The sequence below is a fragment of the Mus musculus genome, chromosome 10 (genome assembly GCF_000001635.26).
Source record: "Mus musculus strain C57BL/6J chromosome 10, GRCm38.p6 C57BL/6J".
Taxonomy (NCBI): Eukaryota; Metazoa; Chordata; class Mammalia; order Rodentia; family Muridae; genus Mus; species Mus musculus.
Genome location: NC_000076.6, coordinates 76,159,784 through 76,176,897, shown reverse-complemented (window position 1 = coordinate 76,176,897; position 17,114 = coordinate 76,159,784). Strand labels below are relative to the sequence as shown.

The window sequence follows — 17,114 nt, the reverse complement described above, 5'->3', positions numbered from 1 at the left end:
GCTCACAACCATCTGTATGGCTACATAAAATAAATAAGTCTAAAAAAAAATAGAGAGTCAAGATGCTTCTGACAAAAAAAAAAAAAAAAACCTGGTCCATCTCAGGAACATCTGGGCTCTTGGCAATATGTGAAAGATGCCCAAGAAATGTCTATGAGCAGCTGAATGAGTTGAAGTAAAGTGACACTCGATGACGATTACATCACAACGCTTTCTATGCTCATCTACAGAGCAAGCATTGGAGGCTGTGTGAGCCCCGGCCTTTACTTACCCATGGGCATCAGCTTCAGCACCAGCATCGGGTAGGCATAGTTAGTGCAGCCGACATCAACGCCACAATGCTTCACACACTCAGAAGGCACAACGCAGGCCACCATATCTGGGGAGATATTCCAGAGGCTAGGTCAGTGAGCAAGACCCAAGCAGGCAGAGTTTGCCACCATTGGAGAAAGAGGTAAGTAAGCTTGTGTGTGGGAGGAAAGACACTTGTCCGGAAATAGAGATAGAGACCTTTTTGAATTTTATGTCAAAGACCTGGTACCTCTTTATGCAGCATACAACATTGTCTTATTTTCATAGATCCCGATGGACTGACTCATCTGGCAGGACCGTCCCTTACATATGAGCCAGATGGAGTTTCATAGATGATCGCCCTCTAGTATTCCATGGAAATGCACCGCCCAGGAGGCATCTGATGATCTTCACCCTCTCTCTCCTCCAACCAGTCCCCTAGTCTCACCCCCAGCTCTGTAGAGTACCACCAGCATGGTTTCCCTCCCCCCTTGCTGCCCTCATCTCTAGTGGCCCTTGCAGTCTTCCTTACTATCCCATCCCTTTGTCTCAGTCACCAGATCTGAAAGCCAGTGAATCAGATAGACAACCTCCGCTCTCCCTCTTCCGCTCCAATTCTAACCCTCCTCCCATCCCCATCTCTGTAGCAGATCAACTGTTCCAGACTTGCCTTCCTGCTCACTCTACCCTCATTCTCAGGGGACTAGATAGACACTGGTGACACACTCTGCTTTCCCCACTCCAGTAGACATCCTCAGCCTCCTCTTCTAGCGCATTCCCATTCTCGGTCATTTCCCTGAAACCTAGAAAAATATTTTATCCAGAACCCTAGTGGCCACACCTGCCAGGATCTCCCTACTTTTTGGGATTAAAGGCTGAGGTGCATATTTTACATTCAGCAAAGCAGACCTGGCTTCTAGGATCTCCCAGCATCCCTCAGTCCCTACATGGCATACCCTGCCTCCAACCCTGAACTTTCCAGCCCAGGGGCTGGGCTGCTCTTCCCCCAGAGGCTCCTCCCTATATAATTCAGACATTTTGGTCTCAGGGTCCCTCTCCTCTTCCTCTTCCTCCTCCTCCTCCTCTTCCTCCTCCTCTTCTCTCTCTTCGTGTACATCCTTCTCTCTTTTTCCCATACCCTCACTTTCCCATGGTGACTTCCCTGGCCTTGGTCCTTGGGGCCAGTGAACTCCCCTGAGTACAGCTTCCCATAAACCTGCCTTTAATATAATCTAATCTGGTTTAAATTGGCTCATTTCAGACATGGTGGAGGAATAACCAATCACCTACCAAGTAACCCACAGCCACCACATTTTCCTGAGAAGCTGGGAGGGCAACAGAAACCAAAGGAACAAAATAACTACCAAACAAAGACAAGAACAGATACAGATGAGAGATCTAAGCGGAGGTCTAGAAACATAAGCTTCTGGGAGTCACTGGTCCTGCTGCATCCCTCCTGCAAGTAGGAGATACTGTTTCCTAGCAACCCTCCCCATCTAAATAAATGCCACAAAGGGTGCTAATCTCCCCTCTTCTGTAGCAGCAGTTAATTACCAGATATTCTCCAGATGGTCAGGCCAGAGCGGCCAGAGATGTTTGGGGCTTTGGTACCTAAAACAAACCAATCATTTTAAAAGTCAACTTTCCCATAAACCTCTTACCCAATCATGTAATGTCAAGGCTGAGCAACCCCCACTTGTGGTTTTTCCCTTTAAAAATCCCTTCTCCTAGACCTTGGCACACTCTCCTATGTGTGTGTGTGTGTATGATACAAAATATAATAATTATATAATATATAATAAATTATATATAATACTAAATTATATATATGCAACTTAAATTACATATTGATCCTCAGAAACTGATAATGGGTGACTTCAATACCCCACTCTCACCAATAGACAGTCATTCAAACAAAAAGCTAAACAGAGATGCTGCTGGAGCTAAACAATACCATAAACCAAATGGACCTAAGAAATATTTATAGAACATATTTATTTATTTATATTCACTAAATGCAAAGGAACATACCTTCTTCTCAGCAGCTAATGGAACTTTCTGCAGAACTGGCCATAAATTCAGACACAAGGTGAGCCTCAACAAATACAAGATAACTGACATAACGCCCTGCATCCTACCTAGCATCAGAGATTAAAGCTGGATACCAGTAACAAGAGAAACAACAAAAAGCTTCTAAACTCATGGAAACTGAGCAACCACTCACTGCTGAATGAAAAATGGGTGAAGACAGAAACTAAGACATAAATCCAAACCTTTTAAGAATAGAGCAAAATGAAAACAATATAACCACACCCATGGAACACAGTGAAGATTCTTAAAAGCAAGTTCACTAAATGCCTACATTAAAAATCTGGAGAGATCTCAGTAACTAAACTACACACTCGTCTAGAACAGAAAGCTCTAGAACAGAAAGAAGAAATAATACCCAAAAAGAGTCTGCAAGAAATAACCAAACTCAGGGATAAAACTGATAAAAATAGAAATAAAAATTACAAAGAGTTTTTATCCAACTCAATGAAACAGAGAGTTGGTTGTTTGGGAAAATCAGTAAGATTGACAACTCTCCTTAGTCAAATTAACTATGAGAGAGATGTAAAGAAGTTTAGAAATGGAAAGGGGAACATAACAATGAACAGTAAGGAAATCCAACCATCATAAAGACATATTTTAAAAAACTGTATTCCCTAAAATTGGAAAATATAAGAGAAATGGATAATTTTTTCCAATATACCGCAACTACCAAAGTTAGATTATGATCAGATAAGCAGTTTAAGTAGACGTATAACTCCTAGTGCAGTAGAAGCAGTAATTAAGTTTCTCAAGTTTAAAAAAAGGTCAGGGCCAGATGGTTTTAGCATAGAATTCTACCAGGAGCCTCAAAGAAGAATTAACACAAATACTCCTCAAACTATTCCACAAAATAGAAACAGAAGGACCACTGCCCAACTCTTTTTTATGAGACTACAGTTACCCTGATTCCCAAACCACATTAAGACCCAACAAAGAAAGTAAGTACAGACCTATTTCCCTTATGAACATAAATGTAAAAATTCTCAATGGAATATTTGCAAACCAAATACAAGAACACACAAAATTATCATCCACAGGCTTCACCCCTGAGTCACAGAGATGGTTCAACATATATAAATTTAAAAATTAAGCCATCAATATAAACATTCCGAAAGACAAAACCACATGACTACCTCATTAGATGCAGGAAAGACTTTTGACAAAATCTGATACCCCTGCATGATAATAACAATCACTAAAGCGAGCAGGGACACAAATGACAAACCTCAACATCATAATGTCAGTCTACAGCAAGCCTGTAGTCTGTATCAACTTAAGTGGCGATAAAGCATTTCCACTAAAATCAGGAACAAGACAAGATTATGTATTCTCTCCATACCTAGTCAATACAATGCTTGAAGTTTTAGCTAGAGAAATAAAGCAAATGAAGGAGCACGAGGGGCTGTAGATCAGAAGGGATGAGGGCAACGTATCTTTAGTTGCAGATGATATGCTAAGTATATACATAAGTAACCCTAAAAATTCCATCAGGAAACTCCATTAACAGCTAAACACTTTCAGCAAAGTAGCTGAGTACAAAACGAACTCGCAAAAATCAGCAGCCTCCCTACTTACAAGTGGTAAATGGACTGAGAAAAAAGTCAAGGGGAAAAAAACTTCCATAATAGACTCGAAATATATAAAATATCTTGGGATAACTCTACCCAAGTAAATGAAAGATGCACATGATAAAAACATTAAGACGCTGAAGAAATTAATTGAAGAAGCTACCAGAAGATGCAAAGATCTCCCATGCACATGGGTGGGTAGGATTACTATAGTAAAAATGGCCAACCTACCAAGAGAAACCTATAGGTTCCATACAATTTCCACCAAAATGTGAACTCACTATTCACTGAACAAACGAATTACTGAGGTGAAATCTTCTGGGAAGTATTTTCTGAGAACACAAAAAAGCTGTATTCCAGAAATAGCCAGGGTTGTACCTTGTTCTGCATTCAGGACTTGGTATTGTATGAGATGGGTGGACTGGTCTTAAAAGCATGAAAGGATCATGGAGAACAGCTGAAGCTTGGCACTGTAAGTGGCCAGGATAGGCCACTGATGAAGGTGCAGTCTCAGTGGCAGCTGAAGTTGAGGCTTGACACCAGGAAGGGAGGGCCTATGAGAGGCTATTGGTGAAAGTACAGCCTAATTGTAGTGTGGGACCCCAGCATACTGTAGATGTCAGCGCCATGGGATGACTACCAAGAACAGCAGCAGTAGTGGAATGGAGTCAACCAGAGCCTAGAGTGCTACTGAGGGCAGAGCCTGAGATGTGACACAAACCCTTTGGAGGAACCCAGAAGATCATGTGTAGCTCCCAGACATTAGAACAAGAATCTGTGAAGCTCAAGTTGCCTTGGGGACCCCAAGGAAAACTGCTACTAGGGAATGGAACCAGCTCAAGAGAAGGAAGTGTGTTACAATCAACAAAGCTGAAAGGAGTTGGACACAAGACATGGAGATGCAGTTTGGAATTTACCCAGCTGGCTTTTGGTCTTGCTTTGGTCCGGGATATATTGGAATAGTAATATATATATATAATATATATATATTATATATATATCCTTTGATATTGGAGGTATTTGTTTTGCTTTTGGTTTTATAGGGAATTATAGATAAGAGATTGCATGAATCTCAGGAGAGACTTTGAACTTTTGACTTTTAAACATTGTTGAGACTGTGATATGGAGACATTGAAGTTGGACTAGATGCATTTTGCATTGTGTTATGGCTACAAGCCTGTGGGGGCCGGGGAGTGGAATGTGGTGGTTTGAATAGGTTTGGCCACCGCAGACGCATGTGTTTGAATGCTTGGCCTACAGGGAGTGGCACTATTGGGAGGTGTAGCCTTGATGGAGGAAGTGTTTTACAGTTCTGGTGGTCTTTGATGATGTCTATGCTCCTGATTCTCCCAGTGTGGAATGAGAGTCCCCTGGCTGCCTTCAGATCAACAACTCTCAGCTCCTCTAGCACCACGTCTGCCTACACACTGCCATGATTCTCACCATGATGATAATGGACTGAACCCCTGAAACCGTAAGCCAGCCCCAATGAAATGATTGCCTTTATAAGAGTTGCCATGGCCATGGTGTCTCTTCCCAGCAATGACACCCTAACCATGACACATACCTTCTCACACTCAACATCAGCAGCTCACCAACATATCCCTGACAAATCTTACTACTTCCCATAATGCCCTTCTACCATATTCTCTAAACTTCTGAAAACAGGACTCACTGTTTCAAACGCCTCCAAGGACACACGGAGAGCTGCAAGGACTAAGGGAACAGTGTCAAGTAAGGCAAACTGATTTTTATACCTCTGACACACCCGCAGAAGCTGTTTTCTCAACCTGGATTTCTCCTTCTATTTCCACCTAGAATAGGTTTCCTATTTTAGTAAGGTTTTGCTATATCTTAAAAATACTTGGGATTGGAGAAATGACTTAACAGTTAAGAAGAACACTTGCTGTTCCTGCAGAGGACTTGGGTTTGGTTCCCAGCTCATGACCATGTCTAACTCATGACCATGTCTAACTCAAGTTCTGGAGGACCCGATGCTACCTTCTGGCCTCCTTGGGTACTGCATGCATGTGATACAGTGACATACATGTAGGCAAAACATCCATACACGGAAAATAAATCTAAATTAGAAAGAAATAAGAAATCCTTAATAGAATTATACAAATTCAGGCATAAAACGGAGATTAAGTGTGAGACTTGCCTGTGTACAGAATGCGACTGATCATTCCCGGCATCACCATGAAGAATAAGGGAAGCAGCTTCAGGTAGCCACACAGGATGCAGGCAGCCTTCACGTGGGACAGGTTCTTGCCACATAAGCAGCGCTGTACAATGACCTGCCGGGGGAAACACAATATAATAGTGAGGCAACCAGAAAATGATGTCTAATCTGTCTTCTGAGCTTTAAAACGGCAGTAAGAAAAGATGGCATTGGTGGAAGCTGATGGGCTCAGGAGGAAGGCGGTGACTTGAAGAACTATTTAAATTGTACACTGTGAGACTATGTTCCCCAAGCAGGGCTATCCCTTGAAGCTGCTGCAGAGATGGAAATCTAGACAGGGTAGCCTGTGTTGGCAATCCCAGTGCTTTTATAGCTAATGGTGGACAGAGGTGGGAAAATCCTTGGAGAGTGGCTGGCCAGCTAGCCTAGCATATGAAACAGTGACCAAACGAAGTGGACATGAGGACCAGCACCTATGGTTGTCCCCTGACCTCCACAGGTGCATTGTGACAGGTACTACCTGTATTCATAAGAATGCATACAGTGTCCGAGCTGCAGAGTATCAATGGCAGTCCCTCTAGGTGGTAATACTGCCCTGTGTTATGCTTTAGGCTGTGAATGTATCATCGTAGGCATCATAGTTGGGGTCTTCCTACTGTTGATGGGGCAATCGCCTCTTTGACTAGTCATACCTGTCACTATGGAAACGCAATATTCAGGCAGTGAGCAGACTGCTGAGACATTCATGTAGACTGTTTTCATCATGTTCGGAGACTACCTAGCCATGAGTCATATTCAGTAATGGTGTTAATCAAAGAAGAATGCACATGATTTAAAAATTCCTACCTAAACTATGCAAATCTATTGGGAATTATGTAGAGAAGCAGAATCTATAAAACAATTCCATAATGTTTTATATACTTCTCTTCTCTCCCCAGTTTTTCAGTATTGGGGTTTCAAGTCCAGGGTATGTGCACTAAACAGGTGCGCTACTATCGACCTCTATCCCCAAGCTCCTCATAAAATCCTGACTTCTTGATCATTTTCTTCTATATAATTGCCAAACATAGGGATGCTTGCTTCAGATTAGTTGCCTCAGTTAGGGTTTCTCTCACTATGGTAAAGCAATACAACCAAAAGCAATCTGGAAAGGAAATTATTCATTTCACTTTACAGTTTATAAGTTCATCACTGAGGGAAGCCAGGGAAGGAATTCGGGAACCTGGAGGCAAGAATCAGAGCAGAGGCCATGAAGAACTGCTGCTTAGTGGCTTGCTCCTCACAGCTTGCCCGACCTGCTTAGCTCACCCAGGACCATCATCCCAGAGACAGCACTGCCCACAGTGAACTGAAAATTTCCACATCAGGCCTCAACCAAGAAAATGTACCACAGGCTGTAAAAGGAATCTCTTGTGTACTGTATGGATACAACACCTGTCAATAGAATGCTATGGCCTATAGGAAAGGGTAGACAAGAAGGTGGGACATCCAGGAGGGAGAAGGGATTCTGGGATAGAGCCAGGTGTGGGAGGACAGACACATGAAAGCGAGGAGAGGTGACCAGCCACATGACAGGATTTAGACTAGAATAAATGGGATATTAAGTTATAAGCTAGATGGGGAACGAGTGAAGCTTATCGCCAAGGCATTTGTAAATCTACTTGACTCTCAGAGTCACTAATCTGGGAACTTGGGACTGGGAGGAAAACTTCATTTTACAACAGACTTTTCCACAAGCCAGTCTGATTGGGGGTGTTTTCTAACTACGGTTTCCTCTTCTAATATGGTTCTAGCTGTGTCAAGTTGACATAAGACTATCTAGCAAAATTGACCCCTTCGCAACTTGACATACAAACACATTGCTGTTAAATTATAACCCTTCTTTTCTTGCTTATCCCCAGGATCTCACATTCATATTAATGTCGCAATATAAAACATTCCAACTTATAAAAGTCCTCACAGCCTTTAAAATTTTTAAATATTTTAAAAGTGTGGTTTCTTTTTCTTCTTCTTTTTTTTTTTTAAATCTAAAGTCTCTTTTTCCCTTCTATTTATTTTACTGAAAATACGTATGTAGTTCTTATCAGACCTGGGAATAATTGCAGTCACAATCAGACCAAAGCAAAACTAAGAGTTAAGAGTGTTAAGCTTGGTGCTTGATGCCTGGGGCCCATTCCTCATCCTCTGAGTTCCAAGGGGCTGTGGCAGCAGCTCTTCACCAGCCCTGCTCTCTGAAGCACACATGGCTTGTCTGCCAGGCAGCTTACACCCCATCCATCCTGCTTCTGTCCTCGGTGGTCATCTTGTGATCCTGGCATCTCCAAAGTGCTGGAATCTCCCGTGAAACTGAGCTGCACTCACACCAGGATCATGTTCTGGCCTCTCTTGGGGCACTCAGACATTACCACATCTTGTACCCATTTTCTACTTCTCCCTGTGACTCTCTCAATCCTGAGGCTGCACCTTTACCAATAGCTTCTCCTAGACCCTCACATAGCCAAGCCTCAGTGGCTCTCCATGGCTTTTTCATGACTCCAAAACCAGTACTACCTGGAAAACTTTTACAAATTTTACTAAGTTTGGCTGCCAGCACTAGGTACATCCTAAATTGTCTCTGGACCACAACTTCTGTATGTTGACCCTAGGGAAAGACTTCCCGGAAGATTTCACTTCACTGATGCTGGTCATTTCTTAACCACAGATAATTTCTCAGCCCCTGTTTGCTTTATTTGTTCTAATAAAGCAAAGGTTTCATTTCAATGATTCTAAGTTTAAAATATTCAATGGAGTCCTTAAGGGACTCTTGAACTTCCCTCTGAAACTTATAAGGGAAGCCTCCGTGGTCTGTCCTTTCCCCCACATTCTTATGTTCTAGGCTCCCACAGACTAGCCCACCAAGATCTGAGCATCCAGTGTGTTTTCTGGCCCAAAGTTCAAATACCACCACACTCCTCCCCAAGACACATGGTTAGGTCCATCATAGCAATACTCTATGATCCTGTACCAATTTCTATCTCAGGATTTCTCTGTGTAGCCCTGGCTGTCCTGGGACTCATTCTGTAGACCAGGCTGGCCTCAAACTCAGAAATCCACCTGCCTCTGCCTCCCAAGTGCTGGGATTAAAGGCGTGCGCCACCACTGCCCGGCTCAGTTAGGGTTTCTTTTGCCATGATAAAATACCACAGCCAAAAGCAACTTGGGGAGGAAAGGGTTTATTTTATCTTATAGCTTCTAAGTCCATCACTGAAGGAATCCAGTGTAAAAACTCAGGGCAGGAACCTGGGAGCAGGAACTGAAGCAGAGGCCATGGAGGAATTCTGCAAACTGGCTTGCTCAGCCTGCTTTTCTCTCTCTCTCTCTCTCTCTCTCTCTCTCTCTCTCTCTCTCTCTCTCTCTCTCTCTCTCTCTTTCTTTCTCTCTTTCTCTCTTTCTCTTTCTTTCTTTCTTTCTTTCATTCTTTCTTTCTCTTTCTTTGTCTTACTCTTTCTTTCTTTCTTTCTTTCTTTCTTTCTTTCTTTCTTTCTTTCTAAAATTAGTCACAACAAAGGCTGGGTTCTGAGAGCATTCGTCTCTAGTGATGTCTAAGGTCATGTGTTTATGGTTCATGGGCCAAGAAGGGTTTTAAATAGCAAATAATTGGCTGAAGGAGCCTGCTGTGTCCCATATAATGTGGGGTAGGATGCGGCACGAGGCATCCATTCTTTGTAAACCTCGTAAAGACGTTTGGATTTGAAAATGATGTCTGTGTGCAGAAACTAGATACTAGTGCTTTTCTATGAGATGAAAAGGAAGAACAAAAGTTCTCTCGCTTGCTCGCACACGCGCGCGCACCTGCTCATGCATACACGCATGCGCACTTACTCACTTACCTGGTTTATGCACCAGTACCACAAAGCTGTAATAGGCATTCCAAACGCAGTTCCCGGCCATGGAATGTCTCCAGTGACAGGGTCTCGGAAGATGTGGAAGGAGTCGGGCTGAGGAGTGTAGCACCTGGAGTTGATGGTCAGGTTGTCCCCCTCCACTACAGACGGGATGGCGTTCATGAACTTCTCGGTAAAGCTCTCGTAGCCTCCAACTTCCACAAACGCTGCAAAAGCACCAGAGAAAGAAAATGTCTCCTGCACCTCGCAGACGGCTGCTGTCTATGATTAGCCCCTGACGTGGGGTCCGCGCAAACCTTCAGTGACCCTCTCTCCTGATCCATGGCTTTCTGTGTCTCCACTGGCAACAGGTCAAATTTGCCAAGCCCATAAAGCAAGTAATTATTACACATTTTTCTTAATGGCGTTCATCCATTTTTCGTTTAGTAGCTCACATCACGGTAAAAATGAGAAGCGTCAAGCAATAGACTGACCTTGGTGCCTCCCAACCCCGCAGAGCAGAGACAAACCTGATGGTACATTCACAGAGAAATCCCTGTGAAATTATCCACCAGGAATCTCAACTCTTTTGGAAGGAGCAGAAAGCAATGTCCTTCAAACCTTCCACATAGTCTATAGTTTTCTGGTGCTGCACTATATTTAATTATGGTATTTATAAAACCCTGGGAAGAAGAGAAGAAGATTAGAAATAGCAAGCTAAGTGATGAGGAGAAGGGTGAGAGAGAGAACCATTGTGGGTCTGGAATGGCTAGTCAGGAGTTAATAATAGTTGATATGAGAAAAATGAGCCAATATATCCGTAGCTACTGAGTATAAGTTCAGATGATGCAGAATTTATCAGAATGGTGGGGCCTGGAGAGAATTATCTGTCATCCCACCATGAAGTTCAAATAACAAAGACCAGGGAACCAGAAGGGCATAGGAATTTTGGATAACTGTACATAATGCATACAAAGAGCTATTTCTAGGACCTGCCTCCAGAAGAACATTGTGTGTGCGACAGAAAATCTTTGTCATGAATGATGGGACTGTGTGAATTCCTGATGGCCAAAGTGGGGAGCTGGGTAAATGAACTGAATTCAATTTGATAGCCATATGGTTAGTGATATCCAGATTGTGTTGAAGTCACCATACCAGTGTGGATTTGTTGTTGTTATTTGTTTTGGGTTGCTTTTTACTTTTTCAGTTTTTGCTCCACGGACTTGAAGCTATGTGAGTGGATACATGCATGTTCAGGGTTGTTTTAGTGCAGCTTATTGGATGGAGCCTGGGGACTTCAGAACTGGGGAGAGACATTTATCATCACCGTGTCTTTTTTTGTTGCATTTATGGATTATCTAGGCAGAGTATCGTTTTAAGATAATCTATGCATAAAAGTTACAAATCACTATGCTGATTAAGCCAATTAAGAATATAGCACCCCCTTTACTTAGTTTGTTGACGAAGAGTGGAACAGTACCTCAGAAAAACTCTTGGGAACTAAAACAGGACAGGGTCGGGTTTTTAAAGTCACAAGGCTGTAATCGCATCCCACCACCACGTGCAGGCTAAGGCTTTTTTTTTTTTTTTGGTTTGGTTTTATGTTTGTTTGTTTGTTTACAAAGTACCTTTCCACAGCAGGGAAAGAAGGGACCCCCATCCCTTTAATCTGTTAAAACATCATACAGTAAACAAGGTCCTGTTTTGGCAGGAACCTTAGTGTACAACAAGAATCTCTCCCAGCATGGAAGGAAGAATTCCCCCTATCATCATCATTATCATTATAATAATAATAATTCTTATTATTAATAGGGGATGCCATTTATTTACATGCCAGATGAGGCTCCAATGGTGAGAAGGTGGGGTCTAGATAACCTGACCCTGCCACCTCAGTGTAGGAGAATGCAGTTAAGATTTGCACACTGTGAATCCATTACTTGCTGCCTGCCAACAAGATATGAAAACAAAACAGTGGGAGTCACAAAGAAAGCACCAAGCCATGTTTGTGCATGCTAACGGTGTACTGAATAAGGTGGGTTTTTTCCCTCTTATCATATACATCCCAATACAGCCCCCCATATCTACTGCTCCTCTGTTTCCCTTCAGAAAAGAGCTGGCCTCCCAGGATGTCAACTGAACAGGGCACAACAAGATACAATAAGACTAGGCACACACCCTCCTATCAACTCAGAAGGAAGAAAGGGTTCTCACGAGCAGGCAGGAGATGGAGATTTCCCCTTTGAATCAAGTATTAATTGTATAAAGTAGATACTAGTTAGTAGTTACCTGAAATTCTCTAATTCTTAATTCCTAGTGAAAGTTCTAGATAATCAAAAGACATTTTTAAAAAATTTTTGTAAATTTTGTTTTTTGAAATTGAAATATTGTTTCCCCTCTTCTCTTTCCTCTCCAATCCTTCCCTGGTACCCCTCAGTTTCTCTCTCTCTCTCTCAGATCCATATCTTGTAGGTCTCAGAGTTGGCCTCCAAAATGGCCCACTAGTGCTAACAATGGCCTAAGATGAAGGCCTGAGCCCAACCCAGTCTGGTTCCTATTAGATAAACATAAGGATTCATACCAAATAAACAGGAACCTAAACTCCGCCTTCTCTATTAAACATAACAGCTCCCGTCAGCTGGAGGATCCCCATCCTGCTGACTCCATCTAAAATCCACTTGTTTTCCTGCTGAATTGCTGCTCTCCAGTCTTGTGAGACAGCCTGGCAGCTGATTCTCCCATAAACTGTTTTTCTGCCCACAGAGTGGTCTAGTTCAGGGGTCTTTCTGCACTCACTCTTTGGCTTTGTGATTACCCTACCGATACAGCTACAGCATAAATCAAAGGATTTTATGCTTTCAATCCAATGCGCCAATACTCTGAAGTCATCAACCAAGGGCTTAATGAGCACGGAGGCATGGAGGTTAAAGAAGATAAGCGATCTTAAAGAAATAAAACCCTCCCTTGTTTCCTCTTTTTGATAGAATAAAGCAAGAAAGAAGCTAGGCTACTAATTCTATGGTGGGGATTATATAAAATGACAGGAAAAAATGTGACCCAGGAGAATCTGAGGGAAGCAATAACGGAGCAGACAGAGACAAGAATCTAAGGATCTGTGCACGCAGTCCTGACTTACCGAATACCATGAGGATGAAGGACCCAACCAACATGATGACAGCCTGGACGGTGTCTGTGTAAATCACGGATGCCAAGCCCCCTGGGGAGAGAAAGGAAGAGCCAGAGATTTATCCAGCACGTTTGCCCTCCTAGCTGCGGTCTCCCCCAGCCTGAATGGGCAAAGAAACATTGTTAAAAGATACAGGAAGACACATCCAAGCACCTGGCTGATAGGAGCTGAGCCTATCACTCCAGCTACCTGGGAAGTTGAGGCAAAATGATTTAAGGGTCAAGGTCATCTTAGGCACAGAGTCAGTTCAGGGACAGACAGGATAACTTAGGGTTTGTAACCAAAAACAAAGCAAGATCATGAGAACGCTCCTAGCTGGGTCATAAGCTTGACTTTCAGGTTTGTTCTGGTCGAGACAGCATCTCATTCTTTGGCCAAGGCCAGCCTGGAATCTCTGTGTTGGTTGGCCATGCTCATCCTGAACTCCTGGAAATCTTTCTGCCTCAGTTTCTAATTCCTAGAATTACAAGTGCAAGCCACCATTCCTGCCTAAATAAACCTGTGGGAAACATCGTTATCTTCCTAGCACTTATGTCTTTTACTCGTTGACCCTTTCTCTCGCCTTCTTCTCTATTTTATTGTTCTCTTTTCCCTTTCCCCTTTCCCTCTCTTCCCCTCCCCTCCTCTGGCCTTCTTCAACTGCCCTTTGCTTCTTTCTTTGCAGCGCCTTGCTCTGTAGACCAGGTTGGCCTTGAACTCTCAAGCATCCTTAGCTCTGGGATTACGGGACATGACACCATACATGGCTTTACCTTGCATCTGTCTGATGTAAAGTTTCTACTACAGTGTAGTTCTGCTGCTACATTCACTTATGAATATCAAGTAGGGAGAAAGGGCAAACATCTAATATCACAAAAGTTGTCCTTAACAATCCTCTATCTTCCCCCACTTTGCAGATCCTGTGCAAAGCCGTCTAGCAAAACTATTTTTGCTCTAGCATGGGAATGGATCACTGTTCCTTTCATTGAACATCTTATCTAGGGACTATATTTTTTGGCGATATGATATAGGCACAAACATATATGCACACACATGTGGGATCAGCAGAGCTGGCACAGCCCAACAAAGGACAAACACACATACAACTCACCGGTGATTGTGAAGATGGCTGTGATAGCCAAGAGGATGAGGATGGCCAGGTAAAGGTTCAGTCCCAAAGCCAGCTTTATGAAGATGGCTCCAGAAAATATGTCTGCCTAGAAAAGGAACAGGGCAGATGGGAGTAAGCACACATTTCAGGCCTCTGGTTTCTTCCCCAACGCCCCCCACCCAGGATCACAGGCCCCGCCCTCTTCCTGGTGAACTCCTATTCATCCCTGAAGACACTACATAAGTATTCCATAGGAAGATATTCACACAGCAGTGCCATTCACTAGTTATCTTCAAAGCCATTTGTACATTACCCCATTGAGGTACTTATAAAATAAGGTGCCATGGCCTAAGAATTGTCTGTACTGTGAGGTTTGGGGATGCTCATTAGTTGCTTATGAGACTCTCTGATTATGATGGAATGATATATAATCATAAATTATGTATAATATATGCATATATTCTTTTGATATATGAGTGATGTGTGTGTACATATGCATATGTGTTCACATGCATATGTGCGTGTGTGTATACATGTGCATTTCTATGTGTGCATGTACCTGCATGTGTGTAGAGGGCAGAGGAGGAGGTCAGATATTCTACTCTATCATTCTCTACCTTATTTCCTTGAGATCGAATCTTTCTGAGAACTACAGGTAGGCAAGTGGCATGGCACACTGTAGTGGGTGTGGCCTAATGCTGCTTGTATTCTAATGTTAATTTGGGTCCCCCAAAACTGTTAGCACATCATAAGACACGGAGGGTCCCTGCCCCCAATTAATTCTGATTGGTAAATAGAGATGCCAGCAGCCAATAGCTGGGGAGAAGAGAGATAGATAGGGTTTAGATTGCCTAGGTTTGGGGCCATGAAGAAAGAGGAAGGAGAGAGACAAGAGAGCCACCATGCCTTAGAAGTGTGTGCAGGAGAGAGACAAGAGCCGCCATGGGATAGAGAAACAAGGAGAGTACCCTGGGCTCTGGGCCAAGAGAATGTGGCCCAGAAGACTGACTAGTTGGAGTTAAGACCAGCCAAGATGGAACATAGAAATTAGTAAGAAGTAACCCAGAGTTATGGGTAGGAGGTAGATTCTAACAGCACGGAGGGTAGGCAGTAGCCTAGCTATCGTCCTGCTTAAGGCATATTAAAATATAAAGACTGTGTGTGTGTTTCATCTGAGAACATAAATGGTCTAAGGTGGGAAGGAATCCTGCACTGGGATTTATTAAACTATTCATAGGATAGCGCACAAGCACACTGATTCTCCTGTTTCCCTCTGCCTTGTCCTGCAGTTCTGGAGTTCATGAGCACGTGACCATGACTGGATTGTTGCTTGGGTGCTAAGTGTTGAGACTCAGGTCCTCATGCCGGCATAGGGAGCATTGTCACCAAGGGAAGCCATTTCCCCAGCTCTCAACACATATTTTTAAATTAGAATTCTTTCTCTTTCTTTGGTGGGGGTGGGTATATATTCGAAGGACTCTGCATCATGCTACAGAGACATTTGCTCAACCATGTTTGTGGTGCAACTCTATCTATAGCAGAGTCAGAAATTAGAAGCAAGCTAGATGACCATCAGCAGATGAATGGATAAAGGAAAGGTGGTCCCTTCACACAATGGAATATACCTCAGCCATTAAAAAAAAATGAAATCATGAAATTTTCAGGTAAATGGATGGAACTAGAAAAAAAATCATCCTGAATGGGGTAACCCAGACCCCAAAAGACAAATATGGTGTGTATTCACTAACAAATGGATGTTAGCTGATAAGTCTTCAGTAAAGCTGTATATTCACCGAGATTAGGTACAGAGTAAGGAACTAGGAAGGAAGGGCAAGCATCCCTAGAAAGGGGACCTAGAATAGATTTCTAGAGGAGACTGGAAAGGGAGATGAGATTGGGAAAGGGAGGAAAGAGGGAACTAAGGAAGGGGAAATGGGGAAGGCAGGTAAAAATAAGAACCGTTTGAGGGATGGATCATATGGAAACCTAATACAATAGAAACTTCTTAAAATATATACATATATGAAAGAAATCTAAATTGGATTCGCCAAATAATAGGGAAGAAAAAAAATCCCCAACTAGATATCTCTTGCTGCGCAATGAAACCTCTAGTTCTAGAACAGGTTGCATCTCATTGAGTTGTTAGTCAAATGGGCCCCATGGAAACCCCTAGACAACCCAGGCTCTTAACAAGGGTATTGGTTGTTCTCCACAAACTGATGGTAAGGCCGTATTGCTGAAGACAACATCCCTACAAATCACTGAACATGGAGAAGTTGAGCTGGTGCCTACCTAGAGCCTTGACTCCCACTGACTAGTGTTGGTTGTACTGGAAAATGCTCTGTATGCTACCAGAGAAGAAATGTAAACTCCTACCCAGCTACAAACCCTGTGATCTATAACAGTGACCTGCTTCTAAGATATGCCAGTGCAAGCCAGGCAGTGGTGGCGCACACCTTTAATCCCAGCACTTGGGAGGCAGAGGCAGGCGGATTTCTGAGTTCAAGGCCAGCCTGGTCTACACAGAGAGTTCCAGGACAGCCAGAGCTACACACAGAGAAACCCTGTCTCAAAAAAAAAAAAAAAAAAAAAAAAGATATGCCACTGCAGTGGTGGCACAAGAGTTGTGGGAGTGACCAACCACTATCTGATTGGAATTAAGGCCACTCCATGAGATGGGACCCGTGCCTGACACTGCTTGGGTGTTGAAGAAACAGATATTCCATGGTCATAGGGGAAAATCAAATACTAATATGCTCCTAAAGGAACACACCAATAAAATGACTCCTAGTAACGTCCTGCTATACTCATAATCAGTGTCTCTCAGCCATCCTCAGAGAAGCCT

General features: G+C 43.0%; 1 protein-coding gene across 1 annotated transcript in view; it reads right to left on the bottom strand.

Moving 5' to 3' along the window:
• The window catches only part of Slc5a4a (solute carrier family 5, member 4a), a 41,815-nt gene that overhangs the window by 12,368 nt on the left and 12,333 nt on the right, over positions 1-17,114 (bottom strand). Inside the window, exons 6-10 of the mRNA NM_133184.2 lie at positions 14,270-14,375; positions 13,129-13,209; positions 10,002-10,222; positions 6,112-6,247; positions 272-379 (exon numbers count right to left, since the gene is read on the bottom strand). Of these exons, the coding sequence (NP_573447.2) occupies positions 272-379; positions 6,112-6,247; positions 10,002-10,222; positions 13,129-13,209; positions 14,270-14,375 (652 nt within the window). The remainder of the gene's footprint in view (positions 1-271; positions 380-6,111; positions 6,248-10,001; positions 10,223-13,128; positions 13,210-14,269; positions 14,376-17,114) is intronic.